The sequence below is a fragment of the Electrona antarctica genome (assembly GCF_951216825.1).
Source record: "Electrona antarctica genome assembly, chromosome: 3".
Lineage (NCBI taxonomy): Eukaryota > Metazoa > Chordata > Actinopteri > Myctophiformes > Myctophidae > Electrona > Electrona antarctica.
In genome coordinates, this window is record NC_136808.1 from 52,136,714 (window position 1) to 52,149,328 (window position 12,615).

The following is a 12,615-nucleotide window of genomic DNA, read 5'->3' on the forward strand; positions in this document are numbered from 1 at the left end:
TAACAACCTAACAACCCCACCACCTTTCAATCATCTAGCATCTAGTGATGCTACATCAGTTTGTAACTCTGAGAGTGTACAGATGTAACCAAACGGGCCCTGTAATGTGTACTCTCTCAGAGTTAAATTAACACTGTGGATGTGGGCGCGCACGCACGCACGCACTCATGACTCACCGTAGCAATAAGCTTATCCACACAGTCGGGCGCCACACTGTGGAGGTGTGTGAGGTGGAACTGCAGGTGGATCTTGTTGTTGAGCATGTCCTGGCAGAGCGGGCAGCGGAACATGGGCTGGACAGAGTGCTGCGTCATCACGTGCATTCTGAGCCGGTTCAGGTCCGTGTTGGTGAATTTGCAGTAGGGGCACTGGTACATCTGGGCAAGGTGAGAAAGGCCAGAAAAGGAACATCACATTTCTTTCCTTCACTCCATCTGACCTGTTTCTATGCTGTTTTTTCCCCTGCTCGTATTGCTATCTCTATTCTTCTCCCCTTTCCGTAAAACTACCAAAATTATGGAGCTTGCACGAAAATAAATTGTACCCACTTGTCCACACCTGTAAACCTGTGATGTGACAATAAAGCTGATTCTGATTGTGATTGTGGGTGGCAATGAGACGGAGACATGGCATCCAGAGAGATTAGTGGGATGAGGAGATGAGCATGGTGGGCCTTGCTCAGTGGGAGGACTGGTGCTGTAGATCAGGGGGAGAGATGGACCCCCTCCAGCAGCCAGGTCCCTCTGATCACAGACCACTGGGTAATACTGTGCACCACTGAGTCTTGGCACACACTTCAAAGTGCTCTCATCTGTCAAATGCTATATTGATTTTCTACCTTTTGCACAATTTGCAGTGCAACTGCAGCAGACAGGCAAAACAAATTTTAAGGAGATTTTGGAGGGGGAAAAAAAGATCATGCATAATGTAATAAAGGTCTGCTACATTTTAAGATGTCTAAAAATGCTAAGAAGCACGTCTTCACATTCCTGATCTTATCAGATGTGTTAAGTTAAGGCTTGTAATGAGGGCAGAGTAATTGAGGATGCGATAACCTTTGATAAGCCAAAAAAAAGGGGGGGGGGGGGGGAATCCCAAATTCAAACACAATACGGTGCCAATTTCTTCAGAATCCAGTTTTCGTAGTCCTCTCACCTGCTCCGCAGCACCTTTGTCAGCCGTCCGAGGACGCTTGGAGGAGAGGGGACTCTCTGAGGTCTCTGACCGTGAAGAGGGCCTTTTAGAGGGAACCGGGGAGTCTGTCTGGTCCCTTTCCAAATGGCTGGACACTGCAAAACATCGCACGCACACACACACACACACACACACACACACACACACACACACACACACACACACACACACACACACCACACACACACACACACACACACACACACACACACACACACACACACACACACACGAAAAAAACAAACAAAAAAGCAGACATGTCAAGACAAGGTGAGAACTTATCACCCTTGGAAGAGGTCAATCAATAGCACTGTGGATGAAGGGCTTTGAAACGTCTCTCTTAAAATGGGATATAACTGTATTTAACAGGAAACTGTTGATCAGCTAACTCCTGACACTCCCTCCGAATCACCACAGTCTTTTTACTTGCCATCGCTGAGGGACATACAGCCAACGCGCTTTGACACGCCGTCTCTCCCAATGTTGGATCGTATGGACATCAGACAACGCCACAGACAGCTAATCAAAACATTAGTTTGCCAGGTTGTGCGGGTCTACGTTTCACTCTGCCGTGCAGGGTTCCATATCTGAGGGCTTCACCAGACTTGAAAAGAGGCACACGTCCTTTCTATCTCATCAGACAGCACTATGGTGAAGCCATAAATGGTCATCTCAAAATGCAATTTGAGACACTTTTTCCCCCCTCTATAATTATTTGTCCTTGTGTTCTCCGCTGCTCTAAACATTGAATTGGTATGTGATGCTCATGTGTCTTGAGTAAAACAGCTCATTTACGTCTTCTGTGCTCATGGAAACGGCAACAAAAGCTGCCTATATATAGTAGCAATATCATTATAATAAAGTGACCCTGACAGCGATAAGACAAGCCAACAAGAAAGTCTAAACAGTACAATCTCTTCAAAAAGGTTTACAGTAAACACTGTCTTTATTTTCAACCAGCTTGTTACTGTCAATAACTCGAGCAATCAGTCAGCGTAAGCAAATTGAAAACCAGCTGAGGAAGAATCTTAAGATTTATTTGATTTATTCCAAGGCATTCATGACCAGTGGATGACCAAAGAACATGTCAGATGAAGCCATTACCAAAGATACAGGTTCCTCTGCTGAGGATGACATGAAATTAGAGCTTTACAAATTGTTGTGGTAAAAATCCTGAAACCCTTGTGGAAATGGTGACCTATAGCCTGACCATTCTTGGAATATCCCCCTAGTATTTTGTGCTTACACAGCAAGTGAGCACAGCAAGTGCAGACACAGCAAATGAACTCTTACATCCGTAGGAAACGCTTGCATACAGTATGTGTCTTGAGTAACAGCTAATGTAAGCAACAACAAAAGGTATATAATAAGGTACCCGTATATAGTAACGGAATATTATCATAATATTAATATTATAGCATGAATATCCCCTTGCGCTTTGTGCCTACGCAGCAAGTCAGTGCCAGTGCATTGCTCTACTTAATTAGAACTTGTATAACCAGCCAAGCCACCTCCGCTGTATTGTATTAGATCTACTATGACAATGGAACAGACACTAACCTCCTCCTGCCATCAGGAACAGACACTAACCTCCTCCTGCCATCAGGAACAGACACTAACCTCCTCCTGCCATCAGGAACAGACACTAACCTCCTCCTGCCATCAGGAACAGACACTAACCTCCTCCTGCCATCAAAACCAAACTCTGTGTATACTTTTAACCAGTGGTTCTGAACCTTCTCTGAGCTCTGGATCGCTAGCATTATTTCAAAATATCTACAAGGACCAACCCAACCCAACAACAATTTATATTTAGCATAACAAGATATCACAGACACCAACTTTTGATGGATTTTAAAACATTTTCCCATGGACCACCTGCAATTATGCCATGGACCACTAGTGGTCTGTAGACCAACGTATTGGTTGAGAAACAGTGATTTTAGACACAATAATATAAGATTGCATATAGTTGCCACATCCTAGTCTTTCAGTTATATTAGTGTAGCTATGATAAAACAAAGCGCATGTTTTCAAAATAGCTAGAGGGCATTACACTACTGCTTAGCCAAATATACCCATGGTGTACGAAGCAGTCACGCTTCGCTGCTCAGAGTTGTGTGTTGAGATATAACAAAGGGGCTAATTGTCAGGTAGCTGCTCATCTTTGACGAAACGTCCTTTCTCTACAGTCAGTGCGGGCGCCAAGTACTCGCCAGCAAGATGTATCGCACAGCTAATCCTCTTAATACAACCTATGAACCTACAGCGGTATTAACAAAACCATGGCTTTCCCTCTCTGATTCCCCACTGAGCAAGGCCTCTCTGATACCCCACTGAGCAAAGGCCTCACAAGACCAGCTTCTGCTCAACTAACCAGAGAACTGCTCTCTCCTTTATAAAAAAGCCAAGGAGAAAGAGAGGATGAGAGAGAGAGAGAGATAGATTAGAGAGAGAGAGGGAGGGAGAGAGAGAGAGGGAGGAGGGAGGGAGTGAGGGAGGGAGGGAGTGGGAGCACAAAATGAAACAGAGGCGGCATCACAGCTGAGCAGAAATAAGCAGCTAAGCTGTAGCTCGTAAAGGAGCCAGCATGGTGGAACTGGCAGAAACTCAGCGCCTCACCGCCGGTGGAAAGAATTCACTGTGAAACTTAAGGAGGTGTCTTGTCGACCTCTAACGAGCCCATAAAGAGTTAAATTTGGCCTGATTTGTACAGTGCTGGAAGGGCAAATTGAGAACAGGGGGCATCGGTAGGGGAGGGGCGGTGTGGCGGGGGTCAGGTTAAACAGGGCTGACCACGCTCCTGCTCCAGACATTAAAATGTCAGGTCCAATCAGGACGGAGGCAGCTGAGCTGATTACCCAGTGGGGGACCTTGGCTTTGGACAGAGGCTGGATCTCCCAGAGACACTGGGATCAGCCAGGGAGGAGCTATTAGAGTCCAGTCACAGTCAATCCTATTAAACACATCCACCAATAAACAAAGGAAATGTTAAACAAAAAGAACCTCCCATTCGCCTGACATTAACCTCTCAGTCATGACACTGTCCTTGCAACTTCTTCCTCCTCTGCCTGCAACTCCTGCTCTTCAACTCCACTTCACTCCACCTCCAGTCCTCCACTCCTGTTTTTACTTACTCCTACTCCCAAGGCCCCAGTGAGGCTCTCCAACGTTGAAGCACTGGACCCTAGTGGTAAGAGTATCGCGCCGGTTCAGCCTCTATCCTTCTTTATACTCTATGTATACTCCCCTCTCGGAGAAAAAGGGAGTGTCATCAATAGCAAACATGAGGGTTGCTGTTGTTTTGTTGTTGATTTTTTGAGTGGTGCAAACCACTCCAACAACTGGCTTTGTTAGTACCCGTGTGTGTGTGTGTTTGTGTACCTGTCCCTCAAAAGAATGAGCATGGTTACTATGGTCACTGACATTACGTCAGACCACAGCTGATCAGGCTATATAAGACCTTGCACCACTCAGTTCACACGGGTGTGATTTTTTTATTAGGATTTGACTGTACTTGATCTTTCCCATGCCAATATGTGCAATGCACTGCGCTTCCAGTCCCAGGTCTACACAGTAAAACTGTTCATTTATCTGTAAAAGTATAAAAATGGACCCTTGTGGGTTAATTTAACTCTGACAAGAGTACGGTAACCACATAAGCCTTGTATATACATGTAGTGTACTGTATACTGTATACTTGGTCATACAAAGACTAGCAAAAATAGCCGATCTGCAGCTTCACACATCGCGAGACATTCTCTCTGTCTCTATGAGAAAAAAAATGTCATGGATTTCCCCAAAGAAAGAATAACAACATAGCTAATGTCAATAAAGTTATTTGAAGCAGACGGCACACCGGGCTGGACTCTAGATGCACCGCCATCTTTATTGTAGGTACTTCAGACATCGTTCATCGTCTCTCGGGAGAGCATAACACTTACGGATTGTAGCTTCTTAAGAAGGTAAACATGTTGTAAGACACAAGTAAACACAAGCATCATCTCAGCCTAATGATGAGTGAGATAAAACGGCGTAATTAATTAGAGAGAATGCAAGTCTCTAAATTAACACTTAATTAACACCAGAGAGCTGAAATGAGCAGTTGTTTTACTTGAAGGGGCCGTAGAGTAGAGTGGAGGGCCAGGTGTGTGTGTGTGTGTGTGTGTGTGTGTGTGTGTGTGTGTGTGTGTGTGTGTGTGTGTGTGTGTGTGTGTGTGTGTGTGTGTGTGTGTGTGTGTGTGTGTGTGTGTGTGTGTGTCTGACGTGTCTGTGTGTGTGTGTATTTATGAGAGTGGGAGAGGGAAAGTGAGAGAGCGACAGGCTGCCGGTGAGGCTTACTCAGAGCGCATGTCTTTCCGTGTCATGGCCAGTTAGGAGTCCATAAATCTGATCAATCGCTCCCTCTCAAGAATCCCAAAACCCACTTCTGTCACCAACCCCGTGACTAACACCCAGCTACTGTATCCTGTTTTTCCTTGTCAGGTGTGATGAGAAAAAAAAGAAGTGAGCAACACAGCGTAAGGCTGGAGAACATACCAGAACCAATACAGAGAGCAATAAAAACACTGATTTTTCTTTTTTTCCTCCTTGCCCCATTCGGCGCAGTCTAACATGGCGCGACCGGGCTGCTATCAGAACATGGGTGTGCACTTGAGCCTGCCAAATCTATTAGCAGGGCCCGTGACCAGAACATTGGGTCCTGACGGAGGGGGCTATGCGTCTCCTGGGACTACTACAGTAATGCATGAGCACTGGCCTCCACACAAGGACAACTTTGCAATCACACAAGAGCACAGACGCACAAACAATGACTGGTCCAGTCCAGAGGTGAACCCTGGGTTTTCTCGCTTAAGTTACACCCGTGGCTTTAGCCCCAGGGAGCTTATATAAAAGATAATATGCAATTAATGAACTTAGGTTTCAGTGTTTTTCCCATTTTTCTGTCATGGAATTCTACTGTCACCGCCAGGAAAGTCCATTACACAGTGAGGGCCGTGTTAGACCCATTAGTGACGTTAGTCCCATCCACATGCATCCCTTAGACAGAATACCATGGGTGCCTCTGTGACATTAGTGTCTGTCAGAAGCCTGTCTGTGACACTGACCTCTCCTGCATTGCTCTCCCAACAACACCAAACCTTTCCTGACAGATACACAGACCAGGCTTTCATCTGAAAGCACAAAAGGCAAAGTAGCCGAGGGTAAAAAAAATGTACGAGTCAATTAGGTGATTATTAATTCATAGCCCTTTTCCGTAAACCAGGGGCTTTTGTGCTGTCGAGTCCCGTAAGTGAATTGGACTTTGGCACCTTGTCTCACCTCCCGTTGCTGGGCTGCATTACTCAGACAGGAAAGGGGCTGTCAGCACACTGCCCAGGTCTCTGGAGCAATCACAGCCTTGTTGTGCTTTCAAGAGGAAAAAAGATGGCAGCTGGAGTGAGTGACCGACACGAGACATACTGAATTAACACAACAGGTCCTCCGCCATTGAAAACTTCCAGGACCAGTATTGTGTCATCTACTTTGACCGTACAAAGAGGTATCCGTATTGTGGACGATGTGGCTAATTGTGCACACTAAGGTTTGAGGGACAATATTACTGCACGTCAGGAGGAGTCTGGGATCCAACCGGGAACCTACTGGTTCCAAAATATCCGCTCCACCTCCTGAGTGACTGCCACTGGACAAGAAGGTGTGTATGGAATCCCACACCCACTGGCAGACGATGCATGGCCAACTGTTGGAGAGGGACTATCCCCTGATGGGCCCAGGAGAGAGAACGATGAGGTCATTGCCATCTCTTAAATCCCAGACCCTCATTCCGAGGGACCACGTTCCGCATTGGCAGCCTCAAACCTCCGGTCGTAAATACAATAAACCACAGTAGGCTATAGGCTCCATCAATGGCAGGCAGGCCGCATGCTCTTTCTGCCACAGTCCGACTCCTAAACTAGAAAAGCCACTTCCTTCCCATTCCTACAAGAGGATTTTGCAGTGTAGGCTCAAATTACACTACACACTGTTGTAGAATTGGAATGTCTCTAGCCCTGTCCAGAATGTCTACTTCTTTTCTACCTTCAATAAACTGTGTACACATGACAGAGAGCTGCTAACATCTTCCTCATGTTCCACATGACATTCGTGCACGCACGCAGGCACACACACATACGCATGCGCACACACAAACGCACCCATGCACACGCACGTACACACAAACACACATGCGTGCGTGTACATACACACACACACACACACACACACACACACACACACACACACACACACACACACACACACACACACACACACACACACACACACACACACACAAACACACACACACACACACACACACACACCATTAGTATTATTGAGAAGAAATTTCAACTCCTTGTCAAGTCATTCACCTTTAATACATATGCTGGCAATAACCTAATATTATCTTTTCTTCTTCCCATTTGTGTCCACGCTTTTTAATCTACAGCCTTGAGCGACAAAGGCCTGTGTTCAATTTCACCACCTATTCCTCAGGTAATTACTTTGCATCAATTAATTTCAAATAAAGAAAATTACAACCAAGGCCTCATACAAAGCACTTCATATTAAAGCTCTATATTGAATCATTTCTCCCTATGCTTGGTGTGAAGGTCTGCCTATATTAAATTAATTTAAACAATAGTTACATGAAAATGCATTGTGTCAAAAAGACAGACAGACAGGGGTTAAGAGAGAGAGACAGAGAGAGAGAGAGAGAGAGAGAGAGAGAGAGAGAGAGAGAGAGAGAGAGAGAGAGAGAGAGAGAGAGAGAGAGAGAGAGAGAGAGCGCGGGAGAGAGAAAGAGAGAGTGTGGGAGAGTGCGTGGGAGGGAGAGCGAATATTGCATAGGCCTAAAGGCATGGGTGCAGTGAAGGCAAATTTAAATTGAAGAAATTAAAAGGAGATATTAATTAGTGGCAGGGTTATTAATCTCCAGGCGATGGAACAGAAGGCTGACGTGGTGTTCACCTTTAAAGGACGCTCCCAGATGCGGCCATAACCCAGGCCCATTAGATACTGGTGGTAAAACTCATAAACACATGGGCTTTCAGGGAGCTGGCTCGCAAACAAGAACAATTTATGATGTATTATCTTCAAAGACAACAATAATTATAATTTGAGGGATGACAAGTGCTCAAAGGACATGATATGAATATGTAAACATTTTTACTACTATCCCCTGACTTCATGTCATACATACCGCTTAACAGCCACAACAAATCACCATAACATGTATGCTGGTTGCCAGTGGAGTATAACAGTAGCATTCCATTAAAACATTGTTTTGAAATAAATAAACTATTACTATAACAGAGATTGTCATCTTCAGATACTATTTAGTCTAGAGATTATTGTTATTTATTTTTGTATCTTCAACCACATATTGTTGTTAGAATTCAGTCTAGACATCTAGACTGTAATTACTAGACATAAACCTATCTTTAGGATTACTGTGCCAAGTAGTTGTCTTGTCCATTCCAGTGTGAGCCATCTGATTATTAACACTGACCACAGAGTCTAGCAGAGTACAGTATGTGAGCACAGTAAGCAATGGCTCTCTGCTGCATCTAGGGGGTGCTAAACGTCATGTTCATCAACCAGACAGGCTCTAACGTCGTCAACAGACTACAGTCACTACACTACAGTATCTGACAACCAGCACAAAGGCACACATCTCCTGTTTGCAACAAACATCCCAACGGGCAGCACGAATGAACAGTTGAACATGTACGCACGCACGCACGCACGCACGCACGCACGCACGCACGCACGCACGCACGCACGCACGCACGCACGCACGCACGCACGCACGCACGCACGCACACACACACACACACACACGCACACACGCATCAAACATCCTCCTACTTCACAGTCGTTTAATCAATGAGTCTACTAGACATAAGGTATTGAAAGGAATCAATTATTGGGTGCTTTGCTAGTGGCAGAAGGTGAATGACCCGTGCAGCAATATCATTTTCCCAGCCTTCTCTCAGTCCAACTTCCATAATGATAAAGGCATGACAAGGGGCATGGAACAGGAATAGGAACATGAAGCTCATTTGCAGAGAAATGTCTCCTTATCCAATGGTTAAATGTACAGTATGCACTCTTATGAGTTAAATTGACACTGAGGATTTTACTATAATATACTGTATACTCTTTGCCCTCATTGCTATGCATTAAGATGTTACATTAATACACCACCTGCCTTAATAACAGTATGGATCCCTCTCTCAGCAGAACCCTGTCCATTTCACTAATGCTGTCTCAGTTAGGTGAACAAAGCTCCCACGGCTGGCCATGTATAAATATTTTATCCCTAACTTTATAAATGGCCCCTTGGATTACTGCAGTGCCAACGCAGTCTTTATTGTTCAAACAAGTAAGGATTTTTGTATTCTTCCTAAAATTGCAGCTTTACATCTTTGTCTTCCGCCCTTCTCTCTCTCTCTTTCTCTCTCTCTCTCTCTCTCTCTCTCTCTCTCTCTCTCTGATGATATATAATTATGAAACAGCTGCTATGCATATTATCTGCAGTCTGTGTGCATAGTTATTGTGCATGTTTGCATGCAAGTATTTGTGCACATGTTTGCTCTTTGGAGGAAAATGAAAAGCAACAGAATAATGAAGCCATCTTTCAAGATGTGACATGTGGAACACATGTGCATTTTACATAGGAGGCAATCTGATGTATTTCTAAATGATTTTAATGAATACAGAGGAGCTCTGGCACCAAGAAAGAAGAAAAATAAGATTGACAGTGGCTTTAAAAAGGAAAAGGAAGGGGGGGGAAAGCCTTTCTTCTGTGTTCGCTAATTCCGCCTGTATGACAGTGACTGTCATTTGTAAAGGAACAATGTTGCGGCGCTCTGTTCCAATAGTGGCATGACAAGGATGAGAGGGAACACTTCAACACTTCTAATGACGGACCATAGAAGCAGCTCCACATCAGACAGCGCAAGGCTGAGCACCTTTCAGACACTTATTTAAATAGCAGGTTAGCTCTGCCTCTGACGCCTGTACACAGAGGAGTGTAGCTGTAGCACGCACGCACGCACGCACGCACGCACGCACGCACGCACGCACGCACGCACGCACGCACGCACGCACGCACGCACGCACGCACGCACGCACGCACGCACGCACGCACGCACGCACGCACGCACGCACGCACACACACACACACACACACACACACACACACACACACACACACACACACACACACACCTGTGTGTCTATCAGGCAGACATATTCAGACAGTCATCAACCAAAACAAAAGCTCCTCTGTTTACCAAATGCATTCTGGGATTTTCCTACTGCCCCCCCCCCCCCCTACACAGGAGATACAGTAAGGTGCACTTCCTTTGAATGGCCACTGTATCCATCCATCATAACAATGTTAAAAGTATAAAACAGGGTTCCTTCCATTAAGCAGAGTCAGTCTGCTGTACCTTTCTTATAGCTGACAGCACAATCTTGCCCCCTCCTCTGCACCCCAGCCTCCAACCCACCCACCTTTTCACTGACATCAAACAGAACTCCAGACCTGGTTCCCTAATGCACACGCTATTTTTAACTAAGCGTTTCTAATAAGCTGCTGGGAAGCTGTAAATTTTTCATATGCAAGCACATCTCTTCCTTTGTGAAAACACAGAAACACACTTATTTGGTGATTAGCGACTGACAGAGGGTAGGGAAGGAACTGAATATGCTTGTATCAAATCGCATGCCTTTCAAAAAAAGAGGACTCCTAATGCGAGCCGTCTTCTTCCTGAGCACCACAGGTATGAGTGAATTATTAATCGGCCAGCTCATTTTAATGCTTTTTAAAGTGCTTTATTTTGATGTGCTAAAATATACTTTTAGCACATATTCAGGCAGGCATGCATATCATTATTTCTTCCCATCAAAGAGGAGTGTCGCCCTTTCAAGGAGCATAAACAACTCAGCCTCATTTAAAATAGAACTTCTAATATCAAAGACATTTTACAAAGGCTGGGCTTCAAACAGTGTGATGAACTTTCTTTTTTTGCTGTACTTTGAAAGAAGGAAAGAAAGAAATCTTAGGTATGAAAAAGGTCTGAATTGTTTTCCAGCTTTTAACCCATTTTGGGCGGGAACCACTTTTGGTGTTAGCATTATGTTATGCTTTAGCTATTGAAAAATAGCAGATCTACAAGCTCGTAGCGCGCCACCGAGTGGCGCGCTACGAACTTGTAGGTCTGCTATTTTTTTTAAATCGAAGAACCACTGACATAGAAACATAGCTTTTTCAGAAAACTGTCAGGATGTAGAAGACATTTTTAGAATCTGATCTCAGGTCAGAATTGGTTAACCTGACTCGTGTAAATCAAAACTTCCTTCAGTAACAGGGGGAGTTAGACAAGTGTGACGCAGCACATCCAGGCCTCCAACTGTTGTGTCAGAATTATCAGAGCTCTGTTCCATTGCATAAGGAATGGCTTAACTGTCAGCATTGTTTTCAGAGAGATATCAAATTCATCCTTAAAAATAAAAATAATAATAATACAAATATTACATTTTGATAACTTGTAGCATTGTGAGGAAGAAGAATAAATATACTCCCACACGGACACTTCTTAACAAGCTCACAACAAAAAATAATAAATATTGAAAATAATGTGGGTGATTTTTATTATAATTTGGAAGTAAAAAATAAAAAAATAAAAACAATCTTCTCTTCTGGGGGTCCCTGGGGGTCCCTGACACAAAACCTTTTCAATTGGGGGTCCACAGCAGACTAATGCATGCATATTTAATTTGTCATGAAAATGTTTGAGAACTACTTTATTAAAAAAACACCTCCATAAGTCCTGACAAGACACTGGGAAACACCCTTTGCTTTATATGTCTCTAGACAAATATAGACGTAATGTTACAGTCCTCCTTGGCTCCTCCAGTTTTCTGAAATAAATATTTTCACGATTTTTCAAAAATAGCAGACCTACGCATTAACCATTTAAGTCATATTTCAAAAATAGCAACAAACAAAAAATCTAAAAGCCCGTAATGTGTCGTGATGTGACCTGTTGTGAGCTTGTAGATCTGCTACTTGATATGTTTTTAAACTGCTTAGGTCACTATAGTGAAAAATAGACAATAATGTTATTACCACTACCAAATGTTCACAAGTGGCAACGCACATGTGCAACACGTATGCTATCATCACACATCAATCATGGCTTGTTCTAAGGTAAGCCAAAACTCATATGTCTCCTCCCTTCATCTTTAGGCCCCTCCCTCCACGGAAACCATAACCTGCACCTGTTACACCATGGAGAGGAATATACCCATCTGATCACATTTAACATCAGGTGTGTGTGCGTGTGTCTGTGCGTGTGTGTGTGTCTGTGC

At 44.2% G+C, this 12,615-nt stretch overlaps 1 protein-coding gene across 2 annotated transcripts in view; it reads right to left on the reverse strand.

Annotated features, from left to right (window-relative positions):
• The window catches only part of zfhx3b (zinc finger homeobox 3b), a 208,202-nt gene that overhangs the window by 19,019 nt on the left and 176,568 nt on the right, over positions 1-12,615 (reverse strand). For both annotated transcript variants that reach the window (XM_079496881.1, XM_079496880.1), the window contains exons 7-8: positions 1,156-1,289; positions 177-377 (exon numbers count right to left, since the gene is read on the reverse strand). In XM_079496881.1, coding sequence (XP_079353007.1) covers positions 177-377; positions 1,156-1,289 — 335 coding nt within the window. The remainder of the gene's footprint in view (positions 1-176; positions 378-1,155; positions 1,290-12,615) is intronic.